We start from the raw sequence: 20,774 nt of genomic DNA, 5'->3' as shown, positions 1-20,774 counted from the left end.
GGCGTGCTGCGATTCATGGGGTCGCAAAGAGTCAGACATGACTGAGTGACTGATCTGATCTGATAGGCAAAAACCATGTCTAACATTAGTAAAATTAATGTTGTAATAAAGTATTAATACACTATGTTTTCTTCTTAAAGAACTAATTTTTACATTTAAAACGTGGGTCTTCAGCCTTCGTAGGAACTCTAGGGCCCAGGATGCCAAGGTCTTAACTATGTCATTATTTTAAAAATCTTGTTTTTGATAATCAACAAATACACTGAACAATTATTCATAATTCTTAAAAGAAGTGTCATAGGGGATCTGATAAAGCACATTTTGATTTTTTAATTACCATTACCATGCCTTGCTAAGTCGCTTCAGTCATGTCTGACTCTTTGCATCCCATGGACCATAGCCTGCCAGGCTCCTCTGTCCATGGGATTCCCCAGGCAAGAATATACTGGAGGGGTTTTAATTACCGTTAGAAAATGACAAATAATTTTTGTATTCTTGTAAACTCATGTTTTCTGTGTATCATATTAACTTAAGCCCCATTATACAAGACATAGGGCTTCCCAGGTGGCTCAGTGGTAAAAAGTCCATCTGCTATTGCAGGAGATGTGGGTTTGATCCCTGGGTCAGGAATTTAACTTGGAAACGGAAATGGCAGCCCACTCCAGTATTCTTGCCTGGAAAATCCCATGGACAGAGGAGCCTGCTGGGCTACAGTCCATGGGGTCAAAAAAGAGGTGGACACAGCTAAGCAGCTGAAAACAATACAAGGTATAAGTGAATTAAACAAATGCTACCTGTACATTAGATCAATTAACATTTCAGGATCCTCCTGGTGTTCCTTCATTTTAACAGTATCAGAAAGGATCATATGGAGATTAAAAACCAAATCTTGAACCTGTAGCAGAGAATTACATGAAAAACATTCTTCAGCTGTCATTTATTCACAACCATTAAATTAGTTTGGAAGATATTTCAGATTTGAAATCTAAAGCTTTCAAAACAAACAATTTTGATGAAGTTTTTTAGAGTGTGGGTATGCTGAAGTAAGATGGGCAAGGAGTAAATTTTACACAAATTCATCAGCAAACTATTTTTTCACTTCTCTCACCCAGAAACAAGTAGAACTACTAGTAGAAATAAAAAACATATACGGATATAAAGAATACAAAACAAAATTCTTTCTGATTTTCAGATTTTCTCAAAAGGTAGTTTCTATAAACTTAGTTTTTGAGGCAAACTACTGTTTCACAAATCAGTGGGAACACTTTCATCATAAAGTTTTTTGTTTATCCATACTGACTAAGTCTAGTGTTCTTTCTGGTACAAATTCACAGAATTAAACACCAAAAATATTAACCATTATGAGAAGGAAGGGTGGCTTATTAAAACAGAGATTCAGTCCTATCTATGACACATATGGATCTAAAGAAAAATATAGGTTCTGCCAGGAAAAACTAAAGTTTGATTTAACAATTTGGGAAATGCCTATTTACAATTCCTATTTCAGTTCATGCTGTAAAAAGTAGCATTTCTGACCTGATCAGGAAATGTTGTTTCCCTCAATTCCAAATCTTCTTCAGCATATGTCAGTATAGTCTTTAAAGAACGTCTTAAGAATTCTTCATTAAAATTCTGAGATGTGCCCACCAAGGAAGACAGTGACATGGTTACCTGCATTTTAACCCTGGCGAAATTCTGTAACAGAGAAATTGCCAGGCAAATATTTAATAAAGGAAAGCTTAAAGGGGAAGTGTCTATTTTTTTTAACTTCCTATAAAGAAAAAGTTAGTATAAAACATCATTCTAGGAAAAATATTTTTGAAAAAGTAATGAAATGACCTGCCTCTTGAGAAATTTGTATGCAGGTCAGGAAGCAACAGTTAGAACTGGACATGGAACAACAGACTGGTTCCAAATAGGAAAAGGAATACGTCAAGGCTGTATATTGTCACCCTGCTTATTTAACTTATATGCAGAGTACATCATGAGAAATGCTGGACTAGAAGAAACCCAAGCTGGAATCAAGATTGCCAGGAGAAATTCAATAACCTCAGATATGCAGATGACACCACCCTTATGGCAGAAAGTGAAGAAGAACTAAAGAGCCTCTTGATGAAAGTGAAAGTGGAGAGTGAGAAAGTTGGCTTAAAGCTCAACATTCACAAAACGAAGATCATGGCATCTGGTCCCATCACTTCATGGGAAATAGATGGGGAAACAGTGGAAACAGTGTCAGACTTTATTTTGGGGGGGCTCCAAAATCACTGCAGATGGTGACTGCAGCCATGAAATTAAAAGACACTTACTCCTTGGAAGGAAAGTTATGACCAACCTAGATAGCATATTGAAAAGCAGAGACATTACTTTGCCAACAAAGGTCCATCTAGTCAAGGCTATGGTTTTTTCTGTGGTCATGTATGGATATGAGAGTTGGACTGTGAAGAAGGCTGAGCACTGAAGAACTGATGCTTTTGAACTGTGGTGTTGGAGAAGACTCTTGAGAGTCCCTTGGACTGCGGGGACATCCAACCAGTCCATTCTGAAGGAGATCAGCCCTGGGATTTCTTTGGAAGGAATGATGCTAAAGCTGAAACTCCAGTACTTTGGCCACCTCATGCCAAGAGTTGACTCACTGGAAAAGACTCTGATGCTGGAAGGGATTGGGGGCAGGAGGAGAAGGGGATGACAGAGGATGAGATGGCGGGATAGCATCACTGACTCGATGGATGTGAGTCTGAGTGAACTCCGGGAGTTGGTGATGGACAGGGAGGCCTGGCATGCTGTGATTCATGGGGTCACAAAGAGTTGGACATGACTGAGCAACTGAACTGAACTGAACTGAATGAAATGTGTAATACTGAAATCCTGTTTTTAAATGGACATTAAGCTTAGAATCTTCCTGTGATAACAGCCTACAAAACAAGGTTGAAAAAAAAATTGTGGGTTAGACTTGAATTAAAAGTTGTGCCTAGACTTTACATTGACCTTCTATGTTGCTGCTGCTGCTACTGCTAAGTCGCTTCAGTTGTGTCCGACTCTGTGCAACCCCGTAGATGGCAGCCCACCAGGCTCCCCCGTCCCTGGGATTCTCTAGGCAAGAACACTGGAGTGGGTTGCCATTTCCTTCTCCAATGCATGAAAGTGAAAAGTGAAAGTGAAGTGGCTCAGTCGTGTCCGACTCTCAGCGACCCCATGGACTGCAGCCCACCAGTCTCCTCCGTCCATTGGATTTTCCAGGCAAGAGTACTGGAGTGGGGTGCCATCGCCTTCTCCGACCTTCTATGAGGTATATGTTATTAACAATAACACCATTTTTACAGATGACGTTAAAGAACTTGACCAACATCACAAAATTCTTAAGTGTCAGATGTGGTCACTACACTCTACCTGATTTAATTATGTCCACTGTTATGATAAAAGTATAACTTAAGTCATATCCTGTACAAAGTAACGTAAAGGTATATTCTTTGGAATGATGACTGTAAGAGTTTACATTCTTCCTTTTTTAGTGTAAATTCATTTCCATTTCACCATTCCCCAGTATGAAACCACTTTTAAGAGGTTATCAGTGACAACCTTTGTTGTTGTTCAGTCCCTAAGTGGTGTCCACCTCTTTGCAACCCCAAGAACTGCAGCATGACAGGCTTTCCTGTCCTTCATTATCTCCTGGAGCTTGCTCAAACTCATGTCAATTGAGTTAGGGAGTGATGCCCTCCAACCATCTCATCCTCTGTCATCCCTTTCTCCCCCTGCCTAAAATCTTTCCCAGAATCAGGGTCTCTTTCAATGAGTTGGCTCTTCCCATCAGGTGGCCAAACTATTGGAGCTTCAGGTTCAATTTCTCCAGCACCACAGCTCGAAGACATCAATTCCTCAGCATTCAGCCTTCTTTATTGTCCACCTCTCACATCTGTACATGACTACTGGAAAAACCATAGCTTTGACTATATGGACCTTTCCAGGCAAAGAAATGGCTCTGCTTTTTAATAGGCTGTCTAGGTTTGACATTACTTTTCTTCCAAGGAGCAAGTATCTTTTAATTTTGAGGCTGCACTCACCACCCACAGTGATTTGGAGCCCAAGAAAATGAAGTCTGTCCTATTGATTAAATAAATGGTGCTACTATTGCAGTCAGTCACACAGGCCCCAAACCAGGAGTCATTCCATAGCCATTCTGCCCATTCATTACTCATACTATAAACTCAATCTACATCATCTAATCTGTGTCAATCTGTTCTTTCTCCATTCTCAATGCCATTGCTTTACTTTATGCCCTTATCATTTCTTACCTGGATTACTCCAATAACTTCCTAAGCAATCTTTCTTTTTCCTTACCCCCTAAGTAGCATCAGGGAAATTTTTGTAAAATGTAAATCTGAATGTACATTTCAGCCTTCTTCTTAAAATACTTTAATGGCTGCTCACAGCTTTTATTTTATCACAGCAGATAAAATTCATGTATTTGACCAAATAAACCTGCCAAACTACATGGTTGGAACTGAGTACAGTGATAAACAGGTATCTGTCCTATGACAGCTTAGTCTAAACATTTCAATTACAATTTTATCTTTTATTACTCTCTCTTTGAGCCATAATAATTAAGAAGCGCTAAAAAAGTTTCCTTCTCTGTTTGCCTGTTTCCTTCTCTCGTCTCAATGCCTTTCAAATTACATACGTGCCGTTTTTGTTACCTAAAAAGTCTACCCACTACTTCTCTATCTGCATGGGCAATTCTTCATCCTTAGTTCAAGCATCTCCTCTTTCTGAAACCCTCCTTGAGAGCTCTTTTTCTCTGTGCTTATATAGTCCCCTGTGCTTACCTCTCAGTGTATGAACAGCAAATACATACTGAACATTTGCTCAGAGCCAGTTACTGATATAATAAGTGTGTTACCTAATATTAAGTTATATAATCCTCACAAAACCATCTAAAGTAGGTTCTTACTATTACTAGCTGAACATTACCTGTTCATCTCCTACCCTAGTAGATGCCAAGCTATTTTAAAATAAGTTTCCTTTTATCTATGTTTGCCTGATGCCTACCACAGTACCTAGAACACAATTCAATACATCTCTTGAATATACAATCTGTATAAAATCGTGTCAGGTATAAATCACCTATTCCTTTTTAGAGGTACTACATGACATTGACCGGAGAAGGCAATGGCACCCCACTCCAGTACTCTTGCCTGGAAAATCCCATGGATGGAGGAGCCTGGTGGACTACAGTCCATAGGGTCGCTAGGAATGGATACGACTGAGCAACTTTCACTTTCACTTTTCACTTTCATGCATTGGAGAAGGAAATGGCAGCCCACTCCAGTGTTCTTGCCTGGAGAATCCCAGGGACGGGGGAGCCTGGTGGGCTGCCGTCTACGGGGTCACACAGAATCGGACACGACTGAAGTGACTTAGCAGCAGCAGCACATGACATCAACATGATAAATTATCCATTTTTAATCCTCCTGTATTAATATAAAGCTTTCCTAAAATAACGGAGGAAAACTCCAAGTGTAGTCAAATTTTAGGGACTCATTTCCAAAACTAAATAAGATCTATAAAGTAACTAGATTCTTTGTTCTGAATTAGGAGAGAAGACTTGGCTTCCAGTAAAAATAGGACAGTGTGAGATAGCAAGTTCCTATTCTTCTGCATTTCATATAAAAATAAAAGACGAATAGAAAAAAAAGTTCATAAACTCTATTTCAGCAAAATGAGGAGACTGATATAATCTACACAGTATAAAAATGCATAATGGCTGCCAAGACAAGCTAAATAGGAAGCAGCTTCAATGGAAGGTAAGGAGGGGATAGCAAATAGTGAGGAATCCTAGGGTGCAGATATAAGAAATAATGGGAAAAACACTTCTTTTAAATTTAAATAAGAAACTCACTTTGAAGTGATAAAACTATCTGTCTTGAGGAAAAAACAACCAAAAAATTTCATAGGGCTGGACAGAAATAGACTGTCCTACAAATACCTAGGCCAATATAAACTGCTTCATTGTATGCTGAGTAACAAAAAGGTAAAGAAGATCAGTGAAATACCAGATAAAGAATACTTAATAGGAAAATGTGGTCATGAAACAGATGAAAATTCTAATTAAAATATTTTACTTTGAATTATAAAAAATTTATGAAGCCATTAACTTTAGGAAGGAAAAAAAAAACAGAAATATAAGGACTCAAGGGAAGCCACTGTGGTAGATAAGAACCAATACCCACTAGGCTGGTGACAATACTGCCTCCACTAAGAATGTATGATTAAAGAAATAGAGGACTGAAGGTACTACATAATTATAAAGGTAACCACTAAAGCAGTATAAACTTTAAAGCGAACTTACTATGTACAAGATGAAAATAACCAACAAATTTTTTAAGGAGAGGAGTGGGGAAGCATAACAGAATAATACAACACAAATGCAGGATATAGCTGATATAATAACAAGTATGAAAGGTTTAATTCAACTTAGAAACTGAATTACAAAGCAAAACCCAACTCTATGTTGTAGATGAGACACACATTTAAAATAAAGTGATTCAAAAAAGTGAAAAAGAAAGGACAGGCAAAGATAACCTGAGCCACATTCAAATTAGAAGGAAAGTAGAGGTCAATACTACACAAGGCAGAAGTCAGGTCAAAAATATAAAAATTTTAAATTAAGCCATCTCAGAGTCTTTTTCAATTCTAAAGGGAATAATTCATAGTAAGATACAATTGTTACGAATAGTAGTTATCAATATACCAAACAGTTACGAATATCACTTTACCAAATAAGACCAAAAGGAGAAATAGACAATATGTAGGCTTTAAATCATCTCCTTTAGTCAACCAAAGAGACGAAAATAAAGTACCCCTTCTTTTTAAATGCTTGTGTAACACATTTATAAAAACATTTTATGTTTGAATACATAAACACAGTACCAGAATGGAGACATATTAATTGTACTATGATCACTCTGCAGTAAAACTAAAAATTACTGGGAATTCCCTGGCAGTCCAATGGTTAGGACTCCACGCTTTCACTACTGAGGGCCTGGGTTCAAGCTTGGTTGGGAACTAAGATCCTGCAAGCCACAGGATAGCCAGAAAACAAACAAAAACCAAAAATTATCATCAAAACTTTTAAACTCTGTAAGGAAATCAAACCAGTAAATCTCAAAGGAAATCAATCCTGAATATTCATTGGAAGGACTGATGCTGAAGCTGAAGCTCCAATACTCTGGCCACCTGATGCGAAGAGCTGACTCATTAGAGAAGACCCTGATGGTGGGAGAAATTGAAGGCAGGAGGAGAACGGGATGACAGAGGAAGAGGTGGTTTGATGGCATCATCGACTCAATGAACACCAGTTTGAGCAAGCTCCGGGAGGTGGTGAAGGACAGGGAAGCCTGGTCCATGGGGTCGCAAAGAGTAGGACATTACTGAGCAACTAAACATCATCATCATCAAAACTTTAAAACTTCAGGTTAAAATGAAAATACAAACTGAAATTACAAAATATGTATTGAATAGAAACCAAGAATACTAAAAATACTAGGTATTAGAACCAATGAGACATCAAAAGAGCACAATGCAATATTCTAGACCTTAAATAATTACATGTGTAAGAATAAAGGAACTAAACATTAGACTCAGAAAGCTAGGAAAAATACAACACATAAATCTATAATCAAATAAAAAACCATAAATGAAAACATGGAATTCTTCTAAGACTGGCATATAATCATGAAATACTGAGCAAAGATGTTTAAACTTAATTTTTCTTATTACTTTCACTTCACTTAATGATAATAATTACAATTTATAGTCGCTCAACATACACTTGTAGTTTAAATCTGTACTATTATACGTTATTCTTAGTATACAAAATAAAACTGGAGATTTGGATTTTTATGTTATCCCCAGAATGAGAAAAAGAAATAGTCTTAAGATTAGACTCAAAATGCTATCATCTCCCTAAACCCACTTAATAGATACCTACAGAAGTTATAGTTCATTATGAATCCAAAGATAGAATCCTACAATGAAACACTTACATTGCCAATCTCAAAGTTCTGTCTCATAAGCAGGTAAAGGGAGGCACTAGCATGTGACCGTATGGTACTGATGCTGCTGCTACAGTGCCGTAGAAGCCGGAGGCAGAGGTCAGCACACTGCTCTGTTTCTTCTTCAAACAAGAGCTCAGGGAACTGGAAAGAAACAATACCACCACTGAATTTAGGTAGCAGGAGCTTCACATATATGTTAATATAACCTGATGAAGAGATTTGTTAGTTTAGCCCAGGAACTGAAAGCATGTTTAAGAGAGAATATTTGCTGCTGGTTAATAAAATGGACCAGAGAACTAGACAGACTGGGTTCGAATATGGACTATGTTAGTACTGTGACCTTGGACAGGTTTTCTCTTCCATAAAATGGGCCTAATAATACTACCTATGTGGGACTGTAAGACTACCTTAGATTAGATAATGTGAATAAAACACGTACTATAGTAACACACAATAAGTCAATGATAAAATTTTTTATTAATTTTTATTGAAATATAGTTGCTTTACAATATTGTTAGTTTTTTGCTGCACAGCGTGAAATGTTCTTACTATTACAAAATGGTATATGTTATCTTCACTGGCTAAGTTTCATCTTATAAGATGACTAAGATGAAATAGATACCTTCAAGATTAAGAATGTAGATTTTCAGAGGAAAACAAACATAGGAAATAAATATTTGAAGTAGTTAAACAAACAAAACAAGTACTTTTCTTTCCATTTACCTAGGATAAGCTAATTTCAATGGACTGAACAACTGACACACTAATTCTTGATAATTCACATCAATAAGAAATAGATAAGATGAACACACAAAAAGCCCAATATTTAAAACAGGCTATTAATTGCAGGCCCTTCTCCACATCAGAACCACTCTTTGTTTTTTTTTTCAATCCAGAAAACAGGTTAAAGGTAGTCCAAATAAGAAAGAAATAAACAGTAGAGGAAAGGCGAAGAAGAATCAAGTCTTAGGTTATTACTAAAATTTTATCTATAAATATATTTAAGATAGAATCAATGAATGCATCAAGTGATCGTAGACAATGTTAGTAAAGAAAGGTCTGACAAGACAGCAGGCACAAAAATAACCCACCTTGGAAACCAGGGCTCTCTGGGTGGCAAAACAGTGCTGCAGATACACTGCACTTTGGTTACAGGCCATGCTGTGCAGAAGCACTTTTAGCACCCCACCAAGGATGCTCTCTTTGGATTCTGTTACAGAGACTGTCTGCAATTGTAAAGCAGAGATGTTAACTGTGATCTGGTTAGAGATAGAACATGTAAAAATTAACACATAAAAATTTTAATAGGAAAAAGATAATGTAAGATCTACAAGCTCCTTAAGGAAAAGAAGCTGCAAGGGATTTTGATAAGAAAAGGGGAATCTAGAATTTAAATGAGAAAAAAAGAAGAGCAAGAACATAACTTTTAGGATCTACTGATATGCAAATATAATTATATGGTTCAATAAATACTTTTCCCCAACCCTAACTTACCAAATCTATACTAGTTTAAATTCCTCTAATTAGTGTTTTTACCTGAACAACAATCTCTAATGTATCCAAAATGATTAGATTTGCTTCAGTAGCCAGATTGCCATCAATCAGTGCTTCGTGTTCAATCTCTGCTCTTGACCTAAAACAAAAGATTAGAAAAAATTATATTTTATCTTTTAGAAAATCCAATAGATCTGAAATTCACAAAATACTTAAAGATGCACATAAATTTAAAAAAACCTTGGAATCATTTTTCTTTTTCAGGGGGAGAGTTTTTCCAATAGTTGCCCGAGTGCAAAGTTATTAAGTGACTAAGGAAAAATATTCTGCATGTTTAAAAATGTTTTGTTTTAATCTACATTTGTCAAACATGCCAATACAGACTTTCTCACCCCGTTACAGTACTACAGTGCCACTAAAGGCATAAACACTTAGCTTTCAGAGCGAGTTACAGCAAACACAGGAAAACATTGTTGTGTTCTACACGGCACAGACACTAGGTGGTGCTATATAGGCTTGTATTTAGGGCTGCTTCCATGTAAGGCAGTACCCGAAATGTTTAGTACTCATGTTACCATTGCAAGGATTTTCAACATATTTATTTAGGATAACAGAACTTTCTTAAAAATAAAGTTTTGTCTAATTTTCCCAAATTTCTGATACAAAAGTTTTAATACGGAAAATGAGTAACTCTTCAGTGAGATTCTGGATGGAATTACTCGTTAGAAATAAAACTTGATGTAATAAACTGGTTTACTTGAATACTAATATTTACAAAAGTATTATTTAATTAAAATTTAATGACTATATACGATTTATGAGTAAAGTTGACATTTCAATCACAATGCATATATGGAAACTACATCCAAATAGACCAAAAAATATATATATAAATCAAAGCAAAAATACAAGGACACATTAAATACTAACTTTTCAAAGTTAGCTATTAATTAAAGTCTGAATCTTTATTACTACCACTAAAGAGAACAGTTTATGAATTTACATTTTATAAATTTAAGGAGAAAATACAACATTAGAATTAAATTGGAAAAGAAATATAATGTTCAAACTTAAAATTCCAGTGAGATTTTGTGAAGACACATGAAAAACAAGATGTTTAAACCAAAAGAATCAGGAAAATACCAACAAGAAAAAGGAAATGGCTTCCTTAAAACAAAGTAAGATAAGCAGAGAGAACACATAACACAAGTGCAGAAGTAAAGCAATATACTAACAACATAGTATTTCAGTGCTTTGTGATTTTTAAAAAACACAATACATATGGAAAAATAATTAAAGAAATGGACTTGGACAAAAAGACAGAAAAGCAGACATTCAAACTTTAAAAATTTTTAACACAGTTATATACAGCATCTGCTCTGGTCCAAGTATGTGTCTTTCCTGCCAAATTCATACAATGAAAATCTAATGCCTAAGGTAATGGTGTTAGGAGGTGCAGCTTTTGGAAGGTGATTGGAAAATCAAGGCAGAGCCCTCATGAATGAGATTAATGCCTCTATAAAAGAAGCCCCTAGGAACTTCCTTGTCCTTAAACCATAAGGGAAAACAGCAAGAAGCCTATAAACCCAGAAAAGGGCCTTCACCAGATACTGAATCTGTTGGTGTAATGATCTTGAACTCCCCAGCCTTCAGAACTGTAAGAAATAAATTTCTGTTATTTAAAAGTGACCCAGTGCGTGTTATTTTGTCATAGCAGCCTGAAGAGACTAAGACAGTTTCTGACAATCCTCAACTTATCTATGTGGTACTGATCCTGCTGCTTCTGTCTCTGCTGGCTCCCATAGGGCCTTGCTTCCTGTGTTTTATGATTTTACTGTGGGACAGCTGGTTTCCCTGGTAAAGAATCTGCCTGCCAAGCAGGAAATGTGAGTTCGATCCCTGGGTCAGGAAGATCCCCTGGAGAAGGAAACAGCAACCTTGTATTCTTGCCTAGGGAATTCCTACTTGCCTAGGAAATCCCATAGACAGAGGAGCCTCACAGGATGCAGTCCACAGGGTTGTAAAGAGTCAGACATGACTGAGCTACTGAGCATGTAGGAGAGCTAATATTTCTGAAAGCTTCTCTGTGAGAATCCTCTAAAGTTTGGATGGAAGATGGTTCTCAGGGTGACCAATTTAGGACAGGACTGGGGTGGGGGTCCCTGGGACATTCACTGCTAAAATTAAGAGTACTAGGCAAACCCAAATGAGTTGGTCACTATATTCTCAAAGTTTTAGGGGCCTATCAAGTTACCTGAGGGCCAATTTGAAATTAGAAATTATCAGGAAAAGATTGCAGCCCCCTGACACAATGCCAAGCAATTTTCAAGCCAAGCAATTTTACCTGTGGTTACCTGAGCAGTGAGAAGGGTTTATTTCCAGTTCCCCTTATGAAGATGCAGTCCTTTAGAATCCTGGACTCACGAAAGTGCATTTTAGGTTGTTTTTGGCAATAGAGTGGCCAGTTAGTGTACCTAGTTTGTCTCTATACTGGAAACAAAAGACTTGTAGTGTTTTGTCTTTAACTGTATTTTAAGCTCTAAGAGAGCAAAGATTTTCTAATTTTTTATAATCCTTGAAATATTTAGTTTCAGTGTGACACCTAAAATAGTGACATTTCAAAAACAGTTGCTCAACCCATTTTCCAGGGGGGATTGTTAGGGAAAATAAGGTGACACTGAAATACGTAACCTTTAGCTTTACTATACCATATGAAAAATTCTTCCCCAAAATTGTTTTTAATCCAAAATGGAAAAATTAAATATAACTGTTCTGACTTCTAAAATTTGAATGCCTAATTATATAAAATAACACTGAAAGTAATCGTTTTCCTCTTGCACTTGAAATTCAACAAGCCCATCAAAAAGATAAAATAGGTTTATTACTTGTCAAGCTTCTCGGTGTTTTGACGCCAGTGAGTCATATCCTTTCTCCACCTCAGATTTTCTTGACTTCCAAAGGCACTTCCAGATGGGCTTCTCTCTGTCAAACAAATTTCAAAACTTTCTTTAAAAATGTTATTTCAGTTAGACCGCATTCATGTATATTTGCAACCATATAAGAAACACTACAGGGCTTCCCTGGTGGCTCAGTGGTAAAGAATCCACCTATCAGTGCAGGAGACATGGGTTTGGTTCCTGATCAAGGAAGAACCCACATGCTGCAGAGCAACTAAGCCCGCCACAACCACTGAGCCTGCGCCCTAAAGCCCAGGAGCCGCAGCTACTGAGCCCACATGCTGCACTACTGAGGGCTACTCGCCCCAGAGCCCGCACTCCACGCAAGAAAAGCCAGTGAAATGAGACGCTCACAAACCGCAACTGGAGAGTATCCCCTGCTCACCACAACTAGACAAAAGCCCATGCAGCATCGAAGTGCCCAGAACAGCCATAAATAAATAAATAAATAAAATTTTTAAAAAGAAATACTACATAATGTTAATAATTTTATTAACACAGCCATTTTATCCTCCGTACAAGTGGAAAAATCTGACAATGGTGCTTTTTATTAAAAATTTTCACAACAATTACAGGATATATTTGCTAAATGTAATATAAAAAACCCAAACACTTTTTTAAATAAGCAAACTTTTAAATTCTGACTTTCTGAAAATCTTAACCATGGTTTATAAGACTATGCATGATATGATTTTATTTTCTCCACCTTTGTTTATACTACCATTAGTGTGTGTGTGTGTGTGTGTGTGTGTGTGTGTGTGTGCGCATGTGTGTGTAGTTTCAATACATATGCTCTTGATTTAGGATGTACACAACAGTGATTGCTCCTTTTACCTGATTGTTTTTCACATAAATTTTCACTGGCCAGTTATTCATCACCTCTGCTGAAAGGCCTTCCTCAACTTTCCACCACTTCCTTTCCTCTTAATTTACTTTATTTCTCTCCACAGCACTTATGACCACAAGAATAAAAGCTACAAATTAAGGAAGGTTCTGAAAGTAATTACTTCTTTTGGTCCACAGAAGGCAGGAGAGGAGAACAGAGGGGCTCTCCCCCAAGAGAAACAGAAGGCAGAGTGAATGGTATGGGCTCCTTTAAGGGGCAGCAGCGGAGAAGTCATTGAGAATTGTGGAGAAATACATATATTTAAACAACGGAATCAAGTCATGACTTCAAGCTTTCAACTAGAAGACTACTACTCCTCTTTGAAAAACAAGAGACTTTGGCTGGGAGGATGGAAAGTAAAATGAAAGTAAAAATGCAGAGTTCAAACAGAAATTTTAAAAATACTGAAAAACAAATTTAATTTGACACACAATAAAGGATTAGTCCGGATATTCCTTCTGCTTTCCCTCCTTTTCCTTCTCTTTCTGTCCCTCTTTACTTCTTCAATTTTGAAACCTCTGTCTTTAAGGAATTTTGTGAAAGAAAGCAAAAAGATTTGTCTATCTTAAGATAGTTAACAAAATAAGTATCTGTGATCTATCTTCATTATTATCATTAACTTTATTTTTTTTTTCAGGAAACTTTCTCTCATCTCCTTAGTTAAGAACATCTATCATTAGGTGATCTAGCTTATTAAGTGTCCAAATATAAATAAGAATTGCAAACAGAATTATTTTAAGAAGATGAGAACTTCAATTATTTTTTTAAAGTGAGACACAATTGACATACAATATTATATTGGTTTCCAGTGTATAAAATAATGATGCAATACACGCATATATTACAAAATGATCATCACAACAAGTCTGGTTAACATCCATGACCATGAGTAGCCTCAAATGTTTTTCTCTTATGAAAAGAACTCTTATGATGTACTCGCTTTGCAACTTTCAAGTATACATTTGTTAACATGCTATAAGCTACATCTCTAGTACTTAAAGAATTTGAAAACTGTGAGTTTGTACCTTTTGACTCCCTTCACTCATTTTGTCCACCCGTACCCTGCACCTAACTCTTCCCTATACCTATGAGTTTGGGGAAAGTGGGGTTTACTTGTGGTTTTACTTTTTTTAGCTTCCACATACAGAACTTCATTTCTTACATTTAAACAGTGGTAGCTGTCCAAAGACTACACGTTTAAAAATGTAACAAACATATTGTTAAAAGCTCCATTCCTTTCAACAGTAAGTCCTAGAAAGAGCTATGGTATAATATAAAGAACACTAAATTAGAAGTCAAAAGATCCTGGTTCTGTCACTTAGTTTATGACCTTAGGCAAGTTATTTACCTCTGAGAGTTTTATTTTAAAGATGAGGATAATTGTTTGTTAGGTTTGATATAATTAAATGACCTAGAAAGTTAATTTTCATACTTTATAGAGTTGTTGTCCATATTAAATGAGTTAAAAGAAAATCAATAGGTACACGATATAAGCCAGGCGTGCTGCAGTCCATGGGGTCGCAAAGAGTCAGACACAACTGAGCAACTGAACTGAACTGAAACTCTATACAACTAAAGTGAAAAAACAACACTATTAATTTCAAAGGCAAAAATTGTCTTATTCATTATTAAATTCCATACACACATAGCATATACTTAAGTTTACCTAAATAAAAGATCATTAAGTTAAATGGCCAATCAAAAAACAACACATATAAAATATTCATGTAAACATACAATCACATTTTAAGTCAACAACATATATTGAGCTGTTAGCATATGTCATGTACACAGATGACTAAGCCATGTCCTTGACCTTAAGGTGTTTTCAGCAATAATACTACTTCACAATTTACGAAATGTTTACACACACACACACACACACACACACACACACACAGTCACCACAAAGATGATAAGATCAATTAGTTACACTACTTTTTAAAATCTCAAACCACCACAAGTGGATGAGGAAAGGGAAAGTGGGAAGATTAAGTGGTTGGCCAAGATTATATGGCTAATGGGTAGCAGACCAGGGATTAGAAACAGACTTCATATGCAACTAAATTATTTTCTCTTCCTGACACTTGAGATAGGCAATATCTTTGCCTTATCTATGGGATATATTAATTCACTGCAAAAGTAGGAAACTTTTAAGAGTACAAAGTCGTGTTACAAAGGATGTACAGCCAAGAGAGAACCACAATGTAAGCTATAGATTCTGTATGATAATAAGGCATCCGTGTAGGTTGATCAATTGTGATAAGCAATGGCAACTCCTATATGAAAACCTAATAATGAGGGGTGTCATGCATGTGTGAAGACAGAGGATAAATAGGAAATATCTGTATTTTCAGCTCAATTTTTCTATGAAGCTAAAACTGCTCTTAAAAACACCTATTTTTTAAAATAAGGGAAACTATTAATAATCACACAAAGGTTAGAAGAACAAACTGAGATTATCCAGAGCAAACTGGAAATATGTTCACTTTAAATAGGAATTCTAACTTGCAAAGACATGGCTATTCAAGTTAATTCACAGCTACATTAAAACACTGTTTTAAAAGTGCAGAATTGTCACTGAAGACTTGCAAAAATGATCACTGTAATAGTGTTCAAGGAAACTGAAAACATTCTCACCAGAAGGAGAAGACATTGTGTACGTACCAAGCTGTCCTCGGCTTCGGCGCACCATTTCTTGCCTAGCACCTATGCTTCCAAGAATAGCTTCCTCAAGCTTTGCTCTCATGTCTTTTGATTTCTTAAAGGTCAAACTATTCATTCTTTCAAATACTTTCTTTCCCTAAAATTTAAACATTAGAAAAGAAGACACAGTAAGGAAATTTTCTTCTTTTCCACATTATGTTCCCTCTTGCTCTTCTTTGCAATGGCACAATGATCACTTACTTTGTACTCAAAGCAAGATACACAAAGATAAAGCAGATCTAATAGCCGGTTTAGCTGCAGGACTGAGAGATCTGTAAACCACTTTTGTAGAACTGTCTCATCTGCATTCTTGAGAACCCAAAGCAGACAGATCAAAAGACTCCGACTTGATTCTGCTGAAAAGGTAGTGTGTTGCCTGCCACTCTGAAAATAGAAGGCAGTAAAATGAGACAGAATGATCAAAGACCACTTCTTTTTTTCAGTTGTCAGTTGTTTTCTTCTAAAAGCAATGTGAAAGTAATTACTTTAAAATCAAATATTTTGAAAGAGCCATTTGATTTAGGCAATATTTGTGTAACTCATACATAATCTTATACTTAAGGTTCTGAAACTTAACCTTTCCTAGCAACAGAAAATTATTTACAGGGCTTACAGAAGACTGTAAATAAAAGTTAGCAGGAAACATGAAGGGAAAAACTAAAAGGTTCTATTATTAAAAAGTAGGCCCTATATTAAAAACTATGATATCTAAAGAAGACAATCAAAAGGGAGGGGTTATATGTATACCTATGGCTGATTCATGTTGAGGTTTGACAGAAAACAGCAAAATTCTATAAAGCAATTACCCTTCAATAAAAAATAAGTAAATTTAAAAAGACGCCAGGCCTCCCTGTCCATCACCATCTCCCGGAGTTCACTCAAACTCACGTCCATCGAGTTCGTGATGCCATCCAGCCATCTCATCCTCTGTCGTCCCCTTCCCCTCCTGCCCCCAATCCCTCCCAGCATCAGAGTCTTTTCCAATGAGTCAACTCTTCACATGAGGTGGCCAAAGTACTGGAGTTTCAGCTTCAGCATCAGTCCTTCCAAAGAACAACCAGGACTGATCTCCTTTAGGATGGACTGGTTGGATTTCCTTGCAGTCCAAGGGACTCTCAAGAGTCTTCTCCAACACCACAGTTCAAAAGCATCAATTCTTCAGCTCTCAGCTTTCTTCACAGTCCAACTCTCACATCCATACGTGACCACTGGAAAAACCATATCCTTGACTAAACAGACCTTTGTTGGCAAAGTTATGTCTCTGCTTTTCAATATGCTATCTAGGTTGGTCATAACTTTTCTTCCAAGGAGTAAGCATCTTTTAATTTCATGGCTGCAGTCACCATCTGCAGTGATTTTGGAGCCCAAAAAGATAAAGTCTGACACTGTTTCCACTGTTTCCCCATCTATTTCCCATGAAGTGATGGGACCAGATGCCATGATTTTACATAAATGTAAATAAATTTAAAAATTCTAGTGAAAGACAAAAATGAACAGACCAGACTTTAAAAATATAAGACAAAATACAACTACATGAATTAAATAATGAAAATGTTAGCTATAAATCATAGTATGTAGTTAGAAGAATAATTAATGGAAAATATTTACAATTAAAATAAGTATCAAAGAAGGAAGGGTGAAAATTAGCAAGTAAATATTTAAGCATCTATCTAAAAGTTAGAAAAAAGAACATCAGTATAAACCAAAAGAAAGTAAAAGTAAATAATAAACATTCAAAAGTGAGGCTCAGCATTGACCCCAAATGTTTTCTTTATACAAACTAAAGGAATATACAAATTTCTATTGAGACTGACTTAAGACAAAAGATAGGAAAAGCCAGTCACAGAAATGAAAATGTTTACATCTACTATAAATGTTATAGACTTTTTAAAAATCATGGAAGATATTTGAAACAATTTTGTATGCCAAGAAATTTGAGTAAATTTCTACTAGAATAAAATTTACAAAAACCAGTGTAAAAAGAAATAGAAAACTTGAACAGTCCTACAATCATTAAATACATAGATAATTTTAACACTTTCAAAAAAGATTACTGCAGATACAGATGGCTTCACTCACAAGTTCTCCAAATATTCTAGGAAGAAATAATTTCAATTTTAAACAAGTATTTGCAGGGAACAGATAAAATGGGAAATCCCCTAGCTTATTTTCATTGGCTAAACTACCTGATTCCAAAATCTGAACAGAACATTATGATCTTACTAACACAGATACACAATCTTAAAATACAGCAAATCAAATCCATTAATACACAATCACAAAAAAATTAAGTTTAATTCAGGAATTTAAGGTAGGTTTAACACTAGAAAATCAATTGAAAGATTTAAAAATACAAGATAAAAAAGCAAAATAATATGACAGTCTCAGTGGTGCAAAAAAGCATGATAAAACTCAACAACTATTCATAATCACAAAAGGTAAACTTAGCAAACTAAGAACAAGAAGGGGACTTCCATAATATAATAGAGGGTATTAAAAAAAAAAAAAAACCAACCCCCAAAACCAAAACCTTTAGCACCTATATTTAAGAATAAAATGTTGCAATCTTCCCCTTTTATGATGCCAACTATCACTACTTCTATTTAACACTGCACTCAAGATTCTAGCCCATAAACAAGCTATGAAAAAACACTGAAAGGAAGAAATGAACGGCCATTATTCATAGATGATATGATTGTATACATAGGAAAAAAAATTACACCTATGTTATTAATTTAGCAATTCTTCTGGAAATAAACATTATTGTTCAAAATCAATTCTATGTCCACACAAAAGCAATCAACAATTAGGGAGTTCTCTGATAGTTTAGTGGTTAGGATTTGGTGCTCTCACTGCCATGGCCCAGATTCAATTTCTGATCAGAGAACTGAGATCACACAAGCCATGGGGCATGGCCAAAAAAAAAAGATAATCAGAAATTAGAAAACAATTTATGAAAAAGATGACATTTATGAGACTATGAGAAAATGATGTTTTATATATATACTTATATGTGTATTATATATTATACTGCATAACTTTATAATATTACTAAAATACTTTTAAAATATCAAGGATGTACAATATACCTACAAAAGATGTTCTGGGCCTCTTTGGTAAAAAGCTATAAAAGTTTATGTATATAAACACATCAAAGAAGGTCCAAATAGTGGGGAGATCTAACATATTCAAGGATTTGGGGATTTACTGGTGTAAAAATATTAATTTTTCCAAAAACTGATCCATAGATTCAATACAATCTTATGTTAAAATAAGATACTCTATTCACCAAATTCACAATTAAGTGTGTGGAAAAAGCAAGTTACAAAAAGAAAGAAACCTTTGAACCACTTATAATTGGCAATGGACTTAATCCTGACATGAACTACTATAAATTATAAACAAAGGCAGACAATCCAACAGAAAATGAGGAGTCAGTGTTCTATATTTTGTCCTGAATGATGGTTACAAAAGTATTATTTTAAAATCTTTTGTAAACATCTACATTTATGTTCCATGTACAGTATATTTCACATAAGTGAGGTTTTAAAAAACAAAAAGCAAGGCCAATAAAATTGAGAATAGTCGTCATTTTGAGGGGAGAAAGGGATTAAACTGAGGGCAAACTGGGAACTTTCAAGAAAACTGAAAAGTTCTACTTCTGAAGCTGAGTGGCAGGTACGCTGCTGTTTTTCCTATTATATTTTAACTGTACATGCACTTTATATACATATATACAATAGCAAATGCAAGTTAAAAAAAAAACTGATAAATTGGAATTCATCAAAATTAAAACTTTTGCCGATTCAAGTGACACTATCAAGAAAATGAAAAGATAATCCACAGAAGAAAATATCTGAAAATCACATATCTGATAAAGAATTTATGTCCAGAATATACAAAAACTCTTTCAATAACAACTCAACAAGAAGATGAATAACTCAATCTTAAAACATTAAAGGATTTGAATGGATGTTTCTCTATGTAAGATACATGAAAAGATGTGTATTATACACAAATGAAATGATAACTCTCAATATCAGTAGACATTAGGTAAACACAAAGTAAAACCACAATGAGACACCACATCATACATACTAAGGTGTGAAGAATATATAATAAAAAAGGGATAATAAAAAGTGTTGGTGAGGATTTAGAGAAATAGAAACCTTTATTAATTGCTGGTGAGAATTTAAAATGGAACAGCTACTCTGAAAGAGTTTAAAAGTTTTCTCAAAATATTAAAGATATTAATACACATGATCCAGCAAATCCATTCCGAGGTATCTACCTAAGAGAAACGAAAACATGTGTGGACATAAAGACACGGACACAAGTGTACCTAGCAGCATTATTCCTAACAGCCAAAAACTGGAAATGAGTCAACTATTCATCAAATGATAAATGGATAAAAAAAAGCTGGTCTATCAATATAAAGGAATATTATTTGGCAATTTAAAAAAAGTACTGATACATGCCACATCATGAATGAACCCCAAAACATTACTGCTTAGTGAAAAAAGCCAGCCATAAAGATCACAGTGCATAATTCCATCTAGATGAAATGTCCAAAACAGGCAAATCTCTGCAGGCAGAAAGAAAGTGAGTTGCTGCCTAGGACTATGGCTGTGCGGCAACAGAGAGCTAAGGCTAATGGGCCTCAGGGTTCTTTTTGGAATG

General features: G+C 35.5%; 1 protein-coding gene across 8 annotated transcripts in view; it reads right to left on the bottom strand.

Annotated features, from left to right (window-relative positions):
- Positions 1 to 20,774, bottom strand: part of DOCK7 (dedicator of cytokinesis 7) — a 209,569-nt gene that overhangs the window by 50,156 nt on the left and 138,639 nt on the right. For all 8 annotated transcript variants that reach the window (XR_011565855.1, XR_011565854.1, XM_070786430.1 and 5 more), the window contains 8 exons: positions 16,296 to 16,478; positions 16,056 to 16,191; positions 12,431 to 12,527; positions 9,588 to 9,684; positions 9,143 to 9,277; positions 8,040 to 8,192; positions 1,537 to 1,695; positions 795 to 895 (listed from right to left, as the gene is read on the bottom strand). Coding sequence is in view for 6 of the 8 variants with exons in the window: in XM_070786430.1 (XP_070642531.1) it covers positions 795 to 895; positions 1,537 to 1,695; positions 8,040 to 8,192; positions 9,143 to 9,277; positions 9,588 to 9,684; positions 12,431 to 12,527; positions 16,056 to 16,191; positions 16,296 to 16,478 (1,061 nt within the window). In the remaining 2 variants the exon portion in view is untranslated. The remainder of the gene's footprint in view (positions 1 to 794; positions 896 to 1,536; positions 1,696 to 8,039; positions 8,193 to 9,142; positions 9,278 to 9,587; positions 9,685 to 12,430; positions 12,528 to 16,055; positions 16,192 to 16,295; positions 16,479 to 20,774) is intronic.

Source organism: Bos indicus, chromosome 3 (assembly GCF_029378745.1).
Source record: "Bos indicus isolate NIAB-ARS_2022 breed Sahiwal x Tharparkar chromosome 3, NIAB-ARS_B.indTharparkar_mat_pri_1.0, whole genome shotgun sequence".
NCBI lineage: Eukaryota > Metazoa > Chordata > Mammalia > Artiodactyla > Bovidae > Bos > Bos indicus.
The sequence above is the reverse complement of the archived record's forward strand: the minus strand, read 5'-3'. Positions and strand labels throughout refer to the sequence as shown.